The sequence below is a fragment of the Oratosquilla oratoria genome, chromosome 27 (genome assembly GCF_046742065.1).
Source record: "Oratosquilla oratoria isolate Oo_2021 chromosome 27, ASM4674206v1, whole genome shotgun sequence".
NCBI lineage: Eukaryota > Metazoa > Arthropoda > Malacostraca > Stomatopoda > Squillidae > Oratosquilla > Oratosquilla oratoria.
In genome coordinates this window covers 10,328,002-10,345,437 of record NC_134803.1, presented here as the reverse complement: position 1 = coordinate 10,345,437, position 17,436 = coordinate 10,328,002, and the positions used below count along the sequence as shown (strand labels likewise).

General features: G+C 42.3%; 2 protein-coding genes across 2 annotated transcripts in view; one reads left to right on the top strand and one right to left on the bottom strand.

Annotated features, from left to right (window-relative positions):
- Window positions 1-474: 474 nt before the first annotated feature.
- Window positions 475-5,300, top strand: LOC143039676 (uncharacterized). The gene is made up of 2 exons (XM_076209914.1): window positions 475-544; window positions 3,360-5,300. Exons 1-2 carry the CDS (start codon window positions 537-539, stop codon window positions 5,029-5,031), a joined length of 1,680 nt encoding a protein of 559 aa, XP_076066029.1. The 5' UTR covers window positions 475-536; the 3' UTR covers window positions 5,032-5,300.
- Window positions 5,301-7,501: 2,201 nt separating this feature from the next.
- LOC143039890 (techylectin-5A-like) overlaps window positions 7,502-17,436 on the bottom strand; it is a 59,023-nt gene continuing 49,088 nt past the window's right edge. The window contains exon 5 of the mRNA XM_076210212.1: window positions 7,502-7,806. Within this exon, the coding sequence (XP_076066327.1) occupies window positions 7,598-7,806 (209 nt within the window). The 3' untranslated portion in view covers window positions 7,502-7,597. The remainder of the gene's footprint in view (window positions 7,807-17,436) is intronic.

The following is a 17,436-nucleotide window of genomic DNA, read 5'->3' as shown; positions in this document are numbered from 1 at the left end:
CTACGACGAACTTCGTCCGTGCGACCCAGCCCGGTACAGATATTCATCGCGGTGCCACATCTACAGAAGCGGGAAGTCAGGGTCTCCCATCTACCGGGACAGGTCACCCCAATCCATCCCCTTTGGCACCCCCCTCCCCTCCTCCGGGCTCTATCACACACCAGGCTCTCTGCATCATCCCAGGACCACCTAGCTGATTCAACGGTCTGCTATACAAGTAACCCTACCAGTCCATCTTACAAGCCCATTATTTTGTCCCTTTTATCTCCATTATATTTATATATATATATATATATATATATATATATATATATATATATATATTTATATATATATATATTTACATATATAAATACTTGTATGTGCATGCATATTCTTATGTTCTCAGATTACTTCATCTAGGATTTCAATTTTCTTTGAAAGTGAGCAAGCAAAAGTTATATATAGATATCTAATTATAGACTAATATTTTAGGTTGTTCTTCGCCTACGTCACATCCCCTATAGTACATTTACATAGGAACTACCTACGGAACCATGAACAAGTAATATACCCCTTTTTTTTTTGTTCATATGTATTTGTATATTGTCTTTCTTTCATGATTGCTTACATGTACAATATTATTTACGATGTCACACAATACCCGATCGCGTTCTGCGGCTAGGAACCTAGTCGAGTTACTAGATCATAGTTTTTTAAACATGGCGGACTCAGAAGGAGCACAGGAGGCTGAAACCCAAACCCCCCCTGACTCCCCCCATACTAACAATACCGCCCCACCACCAAATCAAAGCCATGTGAACCCTACCCCACCCGAGGCAAATACCCAGCCCCGTACTAACAATACCACCCCACCGGCTAATCAAAGCCATATGAACCAGACTTCATCCCAGGCTAATTACCAACCCAGTACCCCACATACGCCCACCCATCTTCCTAGACCAAATTCCCCCCCTCCAAACCCCCCTACCCAAATCCATAATCATTATACCCTCTCAACCACAAATCCTGATATCCCCACCTTTTCGAAAGCAAGTGGCATCACCATCACTGACTACATCGCAGCATGCGAAGTCCACTTTGCTAACAATAATATAACCCAGGACAAACATAAGATAACTATTCTTAACAACCACATACAGCCAAGGGATGATTACAAAGATCTCTCCCGTCTCCTAGAATCTAAGCTAGAATCTAACATCACATACGCACAGTATTGCACAGAACTTCAGAAACTCTTCAGCGACAGACCTCAAAATAATGTTCATTTTCTATTCAAATTTATGGAATTCATGCGCAACCCCCCACCCTCCTCCTCCTTCCACTCTATCGTGGCACAGGTAGCCGAAGTCTCAAAGACAATCAGAGCTTCACTCAATAACCCCTCCCCATGGGTATCACAGAATAACCAAGGTGTGAACTATGTCAAAGGAGAGGTTATGTGCAACCTCCTGGAACTTGCTATGTTTTTCATGGCCCTCCCCATCAAGTGTGAAAGAGAGGCCCAGCGAGTTGACATTGACATAAATGACACCTCTCCGTCCACATACATCCTTCACATTACAGACAGGTGTGGCATTGATAGATTCGGCAAGGCGCAACCGGCCAGAATAAACACAATATCCTCCGTACATAACACTCCAATCCCCCCTTAACCTCGCACCCCAAGAGCCCCTATAAATACCCTCAGCCCCATTTGGTGCGATATCCACAAATCTAATTCTCACAACACCTGGGATTGCAGACAACGCCCTAGAGAAAGTACGATGTGTTCTCTTCATAACACAACATCCCACTCAGACGCAGAGTGCAAAGCCCAAAGACCCTCCACCCAGTCAGCTAGCATGGGAAATAATCAGGCAAGACCTCAAAGACCACCTACCAACCACAGTCAGACTTACTGCACTTTTCATAGCTCTTATAGTCATTCAGATAAAGACTGCCACCAACAAAACCGCCAATCTATCCCTAAACCTACCCATCACGGCCAGGACAAACCTTGCTCAGTTCATAACACATACTCCCACTCCGACAACGAGTGCCGAACCCAAAACCCAACACTACGTTCACAACAGGAACGCCCCATTTCTTTCAACAGGACCCAAAACAATCAGTTGGGGGAATCCACACACGCCTCCCACAAAAAAAAAAAAAAATCATAACATCAACCATAGCTAAACCAGAAGCCCTATGTTTCACAGGCACAATAGGGACTTTCCATTGTACATTCCTAATAGATACAGGCACGAAGATAAACATACTTTCACAGTCTATGTGTACACGCTTAGGTGATTCCTACGGAAACAGTGGCCCAAGCTCTAGTCGACCATGTGTTCTGCAAATACAACATCCCCAGGCAAATCCTTTCGGATAACGGGTCCGAATTCAAGAACGAGGTCCTCCAAAACATAGCCAAATTATACCACATCAACAGATTGTACGCCACTGCGTATCACCCGCAAGGAAACGGACTAGTTGAGAGGACTAACAGAAAGGTCCTCGAAGTCCTTCGCCCCCTGCAAGAATGCCTTTGCGACACATGGGAAGACTGGCTTCCGCAAGTACAAGCCAGCATTAATGGCTCTATAAATTCAGCAACGAAGAACTCCCCTCACTTCGTAGTCTTTGGCCAACCCCTCCGTTTGCCTTATGACATCCTTGAAACCCCCCTCCCCCCCTCTACACCATAGAAGATTACGCAAAGCGCGTAGAACTTGCCATGCACTTGATCCACAAAGAGGTCAAAATGAACCTAGAACAAGAAAAACAAAAGACAAAAACCAAGCAACATAAATACTCTCGATCCTTGTCTCTCACTCCAGGCGATGTTGCCATGCTCAAACAACACACCAGATCTAACAAACTTAAACCAAAGTTCTTCGGCCCCCTGGTAGTAGCGGAAACGCTCGGTAATAACAACTACCACCTTATTGACCCATCAGATGACACCCTCATCACAGCACACGGAGAAAAACTAAAACAAACAAAATCCAACCTCGACGTAACCTCCATCCTAGATAGGCATAGATTCCTACCAAACCAGCCTCCACCCACAACCACGCATCCTCAACCCCCCACCTTTCACATGACACTACGCCCCAAGCGCTAACTCACTACACCTGCCCAGATTCTCCCCACCCCCTTAGTGAGCAGGACGTCATGCTCATCTGAGTGGGAGGTGTTCGCGATCCCTATCCATCCAACCTTTCCCCAACTATATAATCTCTCTTTACTTCCTTCTGGATCGCGCTCACTTGGCAGAATCATACCCATAATATGGAATATCATGTCCATGTCAAATCAAAACATAACAAAAACATCTGGAGATTACATACCTAACCCCACTCCCCAACTTCCAGGCCAATCCTACCTCTCATCCTCGTAGTAAGCCTCATCGCAGCCCTTTCCGGCACTGAACAACCGAGGATGATACCAGGAGCGATAGTCGCCCCTGCAGGTCAGGTAATGGTAATCAGAGACACCATTACGGTCAGGATGGAACTCGACATCGCGAGAGTCCATTCTGACCTAGAGTCAATACGTAAACTAACCAATACCATATCAGACCACTTCCATACTACCTTCAAACGTCCCGATCCCATGTCTAACTCCTCAAAATCAAGAGACAACATGTTCGACTTAATCTCCACCAAGCTAAACACGTTACTCCTCCAACTCTCCACAATTGAACGGAGTGACATGACATCAACCCATAACTCAGAACTCCACCATGCCTCCTTCAGACATAAAAGAGGACTCATGAACTTCATGGGCTCCTTTTCTAAATCCCTATTTGGCATTGCAACTGAAGAAGATATAACCAATGTTCACCTCACAATAGACAAAATGGCCTCCAAACTAAATAAGATGGGGAAGCTTGTTCTTCTGAACTCCCAAAATTCTCAATACTTAGCAGGATCCGTAAACTTACTACTTGACCGTTTCTCCAAACTCCACGAATATTCCCTTAGCCAATCCAACCACCTCCACGAACTAGAAATGTTCATATACTACATTGAACAAATAAAAAGCATAAGCGACCACATAGATATGGTCAGACACTACTACAACTTACTTACACTCGACATCATAGACGCAGCCGCCAACAAGGCCACCTCGAACCTCCTCCCCAAAGGCAAACTAAAAACTGCACTCTCCGTCGCCTTAAGAAACCTCCACCTAAAAAGCATTTTCCCCTCCGAACAACTAGACCTATACTACCCTCTCATTGACACAACACTAGGCACAAATGCAATCTACGCACACATCCCCCTCGACCCACAGAATAGATTCACAGGTTGGAATATAATCCCATTCCCATACACCTACAATAACTCAACTATCACTCTTGATGTGGAACCCACGACTGTCATCAAATCTGACGACGGCCAATGGTATTCATATACCTCCTCTTCCGACCTCGCCAGTTGCAAATCAGCTGTCTCTAAATTCCACGTTTGCCCTGCGTACCTTTTCAGTTTCTACCGTACCGCAGAATTAACCTGTATGAATCAAATTGTTACATTGAACTCCAGCACCCTTGACAGCTGCACATACAAAGAAGTCAACCCCAACAAACCCCTTCACGTACACATTAATACCAAATACTTCCTATTCTTCCCGCGAACCACACTCGTTTCTGTAATTTGTAAAGAAAACCCCTCATCTTGGCAGAAACAAATCTGTGGCCCTGCCTCAATTCCCGATTCATGCGAAATCTTCTTTGGAAACACAAGATTTCAACCCACCCATCACCACCACATCCTTCGTTATAACCTCACCTCCGTCCTCGACCCCATTGAACCCCTTCCAATACCCCTAATCCCCCCCAAACCTCTTACCATTTCCTTAAACCCACAGGACTACGTAACCCTACTAAACACCACCCATTCCAATATAATGGACACGCTGCAATTCACAACCCCCACACTCCCATCAATCGCTATATCCCTCAGTTCCTTCGCCCTTCTAGTCCTGCTCCTACTCATTTGTAGATTGGTGTATGTTTGTGCATCGAAACGCACTGGCTAGAAGATTATAACCCATATGTAACTATACGACAGTATCCCATCAAAGGATGTTAGAACCTTTCATATTTTTTTTCCACTCCAATTATCCGACTCCCAGAAACGAGTCATACCCAGCAAACTATTTTCCAATATTTTAACTAAAGGGAAGAACCCCCTTCCTCCTTGGTGACCCAAGAGTACACCTCACCGGAAGAATCCCTTTTCTTCACCAGTGACCATAGACAAAACCCAGTCGCGGAACTGTCACCTAATGATCTCCCAGAAAAGAGAGAAGTGTAAAGTGGTGAAACCGAGTGTTCTACATTAATGCTATACTCTACTGTTTTCCCTAGTACACTCTATTTCCCCTTCCCTTTGGGTTTCTACTGAAAAAAAAAGGAACTAGTTCATTACAAACTCCCACAATGAGGTTTGTAAGAACATCTTTGCCTCTGCGGATAAGGTGGATCCCATCAGAAGCGTAAAGGTCATGACGCCTGGAACAGAGATACCAAGGATCAAGAAAAGGTATCCCAGTTGCGTCCACAACCGTGATATCCTCTCATTGTTCCCTATGGCTCTACTGTTCTAACACGAGCCTGCGTAGACCCTCGGGAGGATCCCACAAACTACGTGACGGCTCCCACGTTCCTTCACCTCCTGAAGGAGGACCTTGTAATTCCAGACAAGTTCCTCTGATCTCACCCTACCTACATCGCTACTTCCCGTGTGAACAATCGTAACCGTGTTCGTCCATCTTTGCTCCCTGATGGTCTGGGTACAATCGGCGATCCCACGGCCTGGTTGACATACAAACTTGCAACGTCGTTTGGTTTTCCGCTGCATGATGTCGTCATAGCCTTGCACCATGGAGTCCCCCACCACCAAGATCTCCTGATTTTCAGCCACTTCATCTTCCAGCAGAGCAAAACGATTGGCTAGAGCCAGCGGTTGCTCCACAGGGCATCCGCTTGCCGAACGCGGACTCGACAAACGGGACTCCACGGAGCGCCACTCGCTCACGGCAGTGACAGAAGGGGAAGAAGTGAAACGCTCTTTGGGTTGTGGGGAGGATTCATTCTTCTCACAGAGCCCACTCTTGAGAAGACGAATCTCCTCCTCACACATCCTGAGACAATACTCCAGGTTTACACAACCTTCACAAACCATTTCGCTCCTCCTTTAGCAGCACAAGCGGCAAAGAGGAAATGTAAACCAACAAAAGAAACCAAAGAGGTCTCTAAATAAACTAAATACACGAAGCTTACTCTGCTTACCTTATATTATTACTCCTACCTTTGGAGTACAGTAACAGAATACTGTTTTGATTCTAAGTTGATAGAGCACTACACTTTATCTTATATCTGTAACTGTATACAATTGTAACGTATACAATTACAAAAACACAACACAATCACTTGTCACTATTCGGAGATAATAAATTTCACAGGTATTCGCTACCTGGTGTCTGTGCAGAAAACGAGCTCTCTAGCTGAGGTCACAATAATATTAACAAGTATCAGGGAAAAATGGTATTGAATCATTTTTGATTGACTGTAAGACTTACCAACTCTGCAGTGCAACCGTTAGCTTTGAATTCAAACCCGTATTCGTTGTGGATGTGTCTGCCAACCGTCACTCTATGTTTACTTTCCGTTCTCTTCCTGGCGTATGTCTCAGATTTTTCTCTACTTGGGCGAATCCGTAGATTTTATAGTGTGACCGCGCCCTTTATGCGAGATGGCAGCTCCATGTTGTGTTCCTAGGTTCTCCATTAATTCTGTTTTCAAATTTTGAATAAATCCTAAAAAATACCCATTATTTGTAGCTCCTCTGTTTTCGCGGCTGCCATTTGTTCATGCTTTCTATTCAGATGGTATATCTGATCTTGGAGGAAGGAGTTGGACTTCGGCTTGGCTATGATCATGTGTTGGGATCACTGTATTAGGAGAATTTTGTGTTCCTTTTATGTGTGTGAACCTGCAGTCTTCATTAAAGCATTAATATGTAAATGACACGATGGAGGGCACAGTGAGCTATTCCGTCATATTCGCAGGTACTACAAAAATCTACATAGAAGTGAGAAACAAGAAGAATTATAGGCTATTGCAAAGAGATCTAGACTATTTTTGCATAGAACCAAGAATGGAAAATTAAATTTAATACCAAGAAATGCAAAGTACTGGCAATGTAAAATAACTGAAAATAGAACATCTTTAAACATCATGGGAAGTGATTCTATCACAAATCTTTAATATTTTAAATGATTCCATCACAAAAGTAGAAGGGTAGAAAAATTTGGGATTGTTAATGAAATCCAACATTTCACTTGAGAGACATATCAGTAGGATTGTAGGGGAGAAATCTGGACTGCTGCAGAAGATTAAAGTGGCTCTTCATTAAATGGATGAAGTGATGAAATTTCCTAGGCTCAATATTTCATTTAGAGTAAGCATCTCCCAATATTTTTAGTGGTCATAAAAAAATGCATACACAATCGTTGTGGATCAGCTGATCTATTTATTTTTCTACAATGGATATACAATGGAAAAACAACTCAACTGTAAGCTTACATTTAAAAGGATCTTTTATAGGGTATGATGTTTTATATTAGGACAGTCTTTAGGGCGGATTTTGAAGTTGACGTTCATGAGAGAGTATTTGTGCCCCTTGAAACTGTGCCAGTTGACACCAATAGCAGAGATCTCATGATTTCCTCTTAGGTAGAGTCCTGTAGGATTGGCTCGGTGACATTCCCCATACCACCATCCTCCTTTGTAGGTCAATGCACAGTTTTCTGGAAAGATATATGTGTATGTGTGTATATATATATATATATATATATATATATATATATATATATATATATATATATATATATATATATATAACATAAAACCAATGACGCAATAGAAAATCAGGATAGCAAAATCTCTTACTTTAAAAGGGCGTAGGATGTAATGGGATCCAAAATATATATTCTTACAGGCATGCCAAGGATGGCTGTTTTTATCTGTATTTTTCAAAGTTTAGAAAAAAAGGATGTTTTTCAAAAATGAAACTCCTGAAAGAAGAGTTACGAGTGCAGCAAGTCAAGCTCAAAACCAGTGTAAGGATATTTTTTTAAGAGGCAAATTCATACACAGGTGGGAAACCAGAGGGAAGAGAATTCCAGAACCTTCCAGTAGAAGGAAAAAGAGACCGTGCTGGTCGACTAGTAAACGGCAATTGCAGAGGAAAGGGGTTAGACTTTTTGGAAATTCTGGTGTTGCATGGTCTAGTCTGAGCGGGAGGCACGCATTTACTAAGTTTAGAAGGGCAGTGACCGAAGGTATAGTGGTAAAAAAGAAAAGGGGGATAAAGATGCAGTATTACGACAGACACCGATAAGGAAGAAAGCTTTGAAATTTATCTTACCCAGAAGAATTGTGAGAGATGAAACACCCCAAACATAAGTCTCCTGTGAAGGGTCAGCCACTGAACTGTAGTTAGCAAAATTTGAAGGCTGTACAGAATACTTAATTTAAGACAACAGAACAGGACTCGCAGTAATGGATTTAAACTGGACAAATTTAGGTTTAAGACAGAAATAGGTAAGAACTTGTTTACCAATAGAATGGTCAACAAATGGAATGCTTATTAACCATGTAGTAGTGAACGCTGAAACTATTGGTTGTTTTAAGGAAATATCAGACAACAATATGGATAGGGATGACATTTGGTAATAGATATGGAAGTGCCTAGTGTAGGCTTTATGGACTCCTTCATTCTTATGTTCTTATCATCAGCATAAGCGTACAGGCGAAGATTTACGGTCTTGTGAGGGACACAAAAGGCTTTAGACTTGAGAGAACAATTGGTAAACAACCTTTATACAATGGTAAAAAGAAAACCAGAAGCGAAAGATCAGAGAATATAGATACTGTAAGAAGATAATTTGAAAGAAAGAATAAGCAAATAAATAAATAATTAGAATAAAATAAAATAAAAAAGCTTATCATGAATAACCTATTAATGTTAGTTTTAATATCCCCAGATAAGCAGGATATCAGTTAAAGGACGGTAGTTAGAGGGCTAAAGGAGGTCATCCATTTTTAGGACGATTTCAATATAGACACATTTTAAGCAAAATGTTGGAAACAACTTCACAGAAAAAGAAGGGGCAGTTTGTCTAGGCAGGGGGTCGGCACGGAAACAGATTCTGAGAATTCTACTAGACCAGTCCTTTTTAGTATGAATTTCAGATGGTAGAGAAAAACATGGTTGAGAGAAATTCTGATGGAAAACATGAGTGAATGAGAGAATTAGAGTTGTACAAGTTATAGCGTTTAGGAAATGTTTAATCGTTTTTCAAGGGAAAAGACAAAAAAGTCTGCCATTGCTGCGAAAGAAAAGGGGGTATTTACGATTTATTTCTTCAAAATTGTTAGATCTACGCCAGAAACTTCGTGCTGAATTAAAAGTAGTATGTAAGGATGTTTGGCTTAGTGGAAGTCAAATACTGTATGATTTCTAGCAAAGGGAATAATTTAGTACTTCTTATAGTAAGCCTTGTCTCATTCTTAGATAACACAAGAACAAATGTGGTCAAAACGGTGTTTTCTAGAGTCAGGAGTAGAAAATGTGTGCAGAAGATATGCCTTAGTACCCAAAATGATCACTTTTGCAATATATTCTGTAATTCTTAAGCTATCGCGAGTAGAGAGGCAGTTGTCATTCTTCGAAAAATCAGGGTAAAGCTACCGCATACTTTCTCAGACAGCGTGCTAAGATGACAAAGGATACCATGGAAGGAGGATCGTTGAGGCGCTAGAAATGACGGACAAGCTGTTTTACCAGCTTTATAAGTTAAACAGGAAAAATGCCATAACTGATGAACACTGAAACTTCCTTATGTAGAGGTTTGAGAGAAAGGAGAGTGAGATAGAATGTATTTCACAAATAAAATTACTTACTCGAAGAATTCTAGATAGTGTCTATTTGAGCCAAATGGTCAAGAATTGAATGATTCAAGTTTTAAAACACGGAAGAGAGCAAGATCATTGTCTACATATGCGCATCCCACTTTATATGAGTGAAAAAGGAGACTGTATGCAGGTTGATACCTCAATGCTCAGACACATGTGATTCACCACAGTCCTAGATCATGTATTGGACTAGTATTCAACAACTATTACTTTCCCAGATGAGGGCTCAGAGCCAATGTTTCCTTTCATTTTTTTTTTCTTTTTGCTGTGAGTGTGCGTAGAAATTTGCTTGTGTGCAAACTTTGCCTTCTCTGAAAAGTATGTGGGCACCCATGCGAGTCACCATCTGATCATTTAAGCAAATACGCCCAATTTGTAAGTTTGTATTACATATTACCTCCATCGAGCAGGGGCGTACCAAGGGAAGTGGGGGGCGGTCCGCCCAGGGCGGCACAATTTTGGGGGGCGGCATTTTATGATGACCCAACAAATTAATATTCAAACATAAGTAACTTTGAGTAAAATATATGGTTGCTACAGTTTGTCTTTTTATTTTGCACACCTATATATTTCTATTATTTCGTTTTCAGCGTCTTGCTGTGTGATTAAATCTTTTAGGGGGTGGCTAAATAAAAACCTGCCTTCTGCCTCAAGCGGTACTTGTGCTAGATACGCCACTGCCACCAAGGATATTGTATGACAACAATCACAGAGCTAACATGAATACTTAATATGCATTTGATATCGCTATGATTAATAATAAGAAATAAAGTTAAAAAATAACACTAATGACTAATTACCTTCAAACTTTCTAACTCTTCAAATACCTCTAAACATACATAATAAAATAAGGCCATTACCCATTCTCACCTTGTTAAACATTCATATTATACCTATTACTAATTCTCCCATGTATAATATAATTGTAGCTTCTATTTCTATATTTTTCCACTCTGTCTTTGGCATTCACCCAATCTTTATATACACTATCTAATTTAATTGAATTTCCGTATAATAGGGAGCTTTTCACCCTCATAAGCATATCCAAATGACATTCTTCTAAACTGTTTCTAAGTTTGTTTTTTATTTCGTTCAATAGACTAAACCCTCTCGCACAGTCTGCACTAAATGCAAGGAAGGTTCCTCCATTATCCATCAAATTTGTCAAATCACAGAACCGTTCATTCTGAAAAGCAAATACAACCGTATGTGTAAAATTTGATATAACTTTTAATTTAATCTTTTCTTGTACAGAAAATTTGAAATCATTAAACTGACTAATTATTTCTGGAGTATCAGCCAGAAAATCATGATATTTAAGACAAAGGGCATTAACATGTTCACTACCAAATGAGAAATCACAATGTGAGATAGAGAAGATATCAAACACTGCCCATTCTTGTACCTCATTCTCAGGGAATCGGTCTTCTAAATGGGCACATAAACTATTTATAAATTCAACAGGGGTCTAGTATCTTCTACTTCAGCCTCTTCTTGTTTAAGTAAAGTATTTACTCTCTCACTCCAGCAAGCATCACCTCCTAAATACTGATTCCTGATTTTGTTGATCTTCCCTCTGGCAAAGTCATGGCTGTCTAGTGGTGTCCAGTTACTTCTTTGTAAGATTTTGCACAGAGAGACCATTTCCTCAAAGACATCACTTAAAAGATGAAGAGGTACCTTGAATGTCACGATAGTTAACTTATTGTGGCAATAATTAACCATGGGATCATTTGGTCTGTCTTTTTCAAAATATGTAATCAGTCTTTCATAGTTTCTTGTAATTGCCTGAAATGCAAAATGCCTGGATAGCCACCGCACTTCACTGAGGGGTCTGAAGGCAATAACTTCATTTTCAGACGCCTTAACAATTTCTTTAAATTCAGCTCTTTTCACTGTGGAACGAGTAAAGAGTGTGTAAAATGTACTCATTAACATATCACTATCTCTCATTAGTTTAGTTTCCTTCTATGTATCAGGGATCCCCAGATCCTCATGCTGAGCCACAGTGTTGCTATACAAGATGTGGAACATCTAATTTAAGTTTTGCAGCAACACCATTAACTTTGCCCAGCATAACTAAGGCTCCATGAAAGGTAAACATTACCATTTTTCGGAGATCAAGTTTCTTTTCTTGATCAAATTGTTCAATAGCTAACACAATGGAGGAGGCATCACAACCCTGCAAATGAATTATTTCACCAAAATATGTTTTATATTCACAGCCTTTTCGCCTGAACTTGAATTAGAGAATGAGACATTTGTTAACAGTGCTTTCATGAATGGTTAAGGTGTGAAAATTTGCAGATGCAATTTGCTTAAGCATGTAATTTTCAACAATTAGATTGTTTCCAAAAATTCAAACGCGTAATTTTTGCTTCGCCAGCTGTCTGGAAGTTCAACATACTTTTCCATTTGTTCATTGATATGCTGAGCTGAAAGTAGCGAGTTATTCATCTTAACAGCTAACAAGACATTATCAATAATAATTTTAATCTGCTCTGAATTCGACCGTATTCGCTCTCCGTCACTCTAACTTTCCAGTAGCATAGCCAGTGCTCCTCTAGCTGGCAATGAACGATTTTGTTGCCTAAGTTTGTGTACACTATTTAAATGTATTTTACTTGTCAAATGGCGTTTCAAAAAGTCCAGCTTCCAAGCGGTTTCAAACATCTTTCCATTAGAATAATCCCCAGAAATCTTTGCATCGCGACAATAAATACAAACAACTCCAGCTGAAGAATTGTAAGTAAATATTTCATGCAGTTGAATGTTTATGAAATCATGAGCTTTTGGCGTAACAGTTTCCACTATTTTATCTAGCCATTCTATTTTAAAGCAGCTAGCACTTCGTTTTCGCTTTACACCCTTTGCTTCCTTAAAATTTGACATGGGTGGGTCAACAGTTCTTTGAAATTTTGATAGTTAAAGAATGCTTTTTACAAATCTTACAAACTTACAAGTCTACGATAATTAGCGAACAAATTGGCAATTCAATAGCTGAAACAACAATAAACGCCGCTCCTGGCTGGAGTGTGGAAATCATTTATAAACGTTTTCAAACAATCTCTAGACTCCAGCCAGGCAGCAAAGTTATTTTGTTTGCAATGGAAGCTCTAGAGTTAGAAATATATATATATATATATATATATATATATATATATATATATATATATATATATATATATATATATATATATATATATTGGTTTGACGGTTGGCAAGTTACCATACTTTTAGAGAATTTATAATTTGATGTTTGGGAGGAACTTCTTTATTGAGTGGAATTTAATATAATTTGAAAACCTTGTGTGTGCACATTTTTCCTTCATGTGCGCTAGTTGCAAAACATATGTGCGCGCGCACATGCGCACAGTTTAGAGGGAACATTGCTCAGAGCTCATATATGGACCGTTCTATGGGTAACACTGTGTCATTGCCCCCAACTCCGGACTTCACGGTTGGACACGGTAGGTGGCGGTTGCTTGGATAAGCTCTGCTACTGACCCCCGTTTTTCGCAAGATATACGGTGTTCCTATTATTCGGAGTTGGCCGGAGGCCGTGTTAAAACCCAGTGCATCGTACAGTGTTATCAGTGAACTTGATTATTGTGGAACTTAGCCGAAATAGTGATTTATACTCGGGGAGGGCCTCCCTGATCGAATTCCTCACATCTGCGCATGCGCAGTGCGAGGTGTTTGACACAGGTACCCACATCATGGCCACATCACTCACCTGGTAAAACTGCTCAAGTCACAAATACTGCAAACTTGCCTCGTAAAATGGAATACACAGGTCCCGGCTCCCTTGCAAATATTGAGATGGATCTTGCATTAAGTGAGGATGACGACCTGTCACTGAAAAACTGGCCTCGTCTCGATTATCACGATCACCGACAAATGACACCTGTCAATCCATCTCCCCAGCCTATGGACTTCACCAACGCTTCCGCAAAGCGTCCTATAGATAGCGATTCCGATGCCAATAGCGAAGAGACATCTCCCGCTGCCAAGGCCACCAAGAGTGACAAGGCTCTGCCTCTACAAGATGCTACCATATCCATTCCATCACGACCTGCTACGCAGAATGCACCTCCCCCACCCCCACCCCCACCCCCACCTTCATCTACTTCTCTTGCCTTTGCCCCCCGTTCCGAGTATGTCAAACTACAATTCAGAGGGAACCCAGGAGTTAATGAGAAACTGCGATGGCTTTCTGAAGTCGTAAGAATGTTTGGTCTTAATCGAGAACTAGCCGAGGTCAAAATATCAGCTGTCACATCAAGTTATGTCTACATATCGAGACGCCGACAGGACATCATAGATGAGGTCAAGGATGGGGCGATTTTGTCGTTATCTCTTGATATACAAGATTCTGTAGATAGACCGCACAAGTTCCCCACATATCTCATCACACGATATCCTGTAGATATTGAACCAACTTTAGCTAAGGAGCTAACAGGGGTATATACTGTACGCCGTTTCCTGCAGAATAAGGTACCCATCAACAGACTTGTAATTACATGGAGCCTACCTAACCCGCCCCCATCCCACATTAACTTTTCCTTCCTTCCTTGCCTACCACCATGTGAACTCTGCAAAACGCCTGACGAAAAACCATGGTGCTTCAAATGTTGGGGTATTGGTCATATCTCTCGGTATTGCAATGCCCATGAAAAGTGTGCATGGTGTTCAGCTGAACATGACTCGCGTTCCTGCCCTCATCGTAGTCCTACAGCAACCATAGTACCTACCTCTACCTCGGCATCATCGACAGACTCACCAAAACCACCTACACCAGACAAATCGCAGTGGAAATGCCCGCGATGCCAAATGGCCGGAGTTAATGTGTGGCATGGATGTACCAAACGAGTACGCTTGGCTCCGAGTACCCAAACTCCACCCCCACCGCCACCATCGCCGCCATCCACCGCTGCCGCCTCTCGGCAGATCATTACGCTCCAAGAGGCCGTAGAATCTCTCAAGTCTCCGTGTGTCTCCCTTACAAATCGTGTTGCAATTATTGAAACTCGATTTGATAGCATCGAAGCTCGCTTTGATTCTCTTATGGCCGCCTTTGACTCCTTGTCTACACGACTATCGGTTAACGATGCAACACTCAAATCGCTCGTGGATGCCCAGCAGGCTAACATCGCGTCAACCTCTGCACTTACTGTTAAATTTGACTCACTCGCTACTCGCCTCGAGAAAATGATTGCCATCACAGTGGACGCCCCCTCCCGAGGACCAACAGGAGGTAGTGCCCGATCCTCTACTATCGTCTCACCTGGCCTCCGAAAGAACAGAAATAACGTTCAATAACAACGCACAGCTACACATCCTCTCTTGGAATGCCTGTGGTATAACCACACCCGCGAAGGTTGCTGCACTCAGGGCCTACGTCAACCATCATCAACCGAACGTCATCTTTATCCAAGAAGCTTTTGTTGGACGTCCCACTGGTGGGGGGGGCAGCCCCATCCCTTAGTGGTTATATTCCATATGTTCACCACATTCGAAATGGGCTCCTTACTTATGTACACTCCACCGTCCAGCATCGACCACTCGGCACTTCCGAAGACAATGACACGACTTACCAACTTATTGAGGTTGCACTAGGAAGTGGTGCAATTCGCCTCTGTAACGTTTATTCTGCCCCTGGTAAGCTGAATACTGCAGCCCTTCCTACTCCCACAACTCGTGGTATGATATACATGGGCGATTTTAATGCTAGACACCCTACCCTAGGTGACCAATCGGACACTGTAAATCGTAGCGGAACCCGGCTTGTCGACTTTATACATCACAACCATCTAACTCGCTGGAACACTGGTGGTGCTACGCACGCTCGGGGGGGTACCCTCGATCACATACTTACATGTGGACTCGTGCCTACCAACGTCAAGTGCTTTTCGGTGCCTGTCCTCTTCTCAGATCACCTCGCTCTCTGCCTTCGGTATTCAGTCCCAGTGATGCCTACTCCAGCTTACCAACGCACGCGAATCAGTATCCCCCCAAAGTATTCTCCCAACTACGTCTCCTTCGTATCTGCACACCTCCCCAAGTTTAATGTTGAATCTCCTGAAAAGTTATACAACTCTCTTGTCACCTGCACACACAACTTTTTCGATCGTTATGTACGTAGGCCAAATATCAAACGCCAGACGAGAGTACAGCCTTGGATGCTCAACGACCGTATACTAACAGCAGAAAGACAGGCAGAAGCAGACGGCCTTGCATATCAGATATCTCCTAACCCCGACACTCTACGGCAATACCAAGAATCAAGTTCCGCCTTGGTAACCATACAACAGTGTGCACACACTGACGCCTGGAACCAATTCACTAATGGCATCAACCAACAGACGAGCGTGGGAACCATGTGGAGACTTATTAAGAAGGTGATCCGAAAGAAGACACCCATTGGTCTTCACCATAGCCCATCTCATTACGCACAGGCCCTCATAGAGGATTGGTCTGAACAATCCAGTGTTCGTAATCTCCCAGCGCATATTAGAGAGTCCCTCTCCACTCATTCGTTACATCGCACTCTTCGTCTGTCCGCAGCTATGCTAGAACCAGATGAGGAGGACAATATACCCATAACAAAATCCGAATTATGCCGTGCTCTTGCCAGCAGTAGGTCGACAGCTCCGGGTGATGATGGTATCACGTACTCAGTCCTCCGCCTTCTCCTAAAAGTACCAAGTGACCCCCTCCTCCGTCTCTATAATCTCTGCCTACGATATGGATATGTTCCACAAGCCTGGACGACCAGTCTCATTGTTCCAATTCCTAAACCCGGTTCCGACAAATTCCGACCCATTTCCCTCACGTCCTGCTTTAGCAAAGTGCTGGAGCGTATTCTTCTCAACCGCCTCATGTTCCGCCTCCACGACAAACTCTCCACTAGGCTCTATGGTTTTCTGCCCCACCGCAGCACACATCACTGTCTCTATGAATTATACACCCGCCTCTCCCCTACCAGTATTGTGGCCTTTCTAGATCTTAAAAGTGCGTTTGACATTGCAAACAAGGATATCATCCTCGATCAGCTTGTAGATTTTAATATCAAAGGGAATCTCTTGAGATGGGTGCAAGGATACCTGAGCAACAGATCGTCTCGTGTACTCTATAAAGGGGCTATTAGTGCTACCAGGAGATTTGACCTTGGCACCCCACAGGGAGGTGTCCTCAGTCCATTTTTATTCAATGTCCTCATGCATCGCCTTCTCTCTCTACTCCCTGATGTCCCAGGTACCCAAGTTACATGTTATGCAGACGATATATGCATTCATTCGACCTCCTCTGAAGATCTTCAGCTCTTTCTCCACTCGTTTTATGAACACTCATCTTCATGTGGTCTCATCATATCCCCCGAAAAGTGCAGGATCTTCTCTCCCCGTAAGCCACGAACACTCCCTGCTTTCCTAGTAGGTACCAGCGTTATACCACTCTGC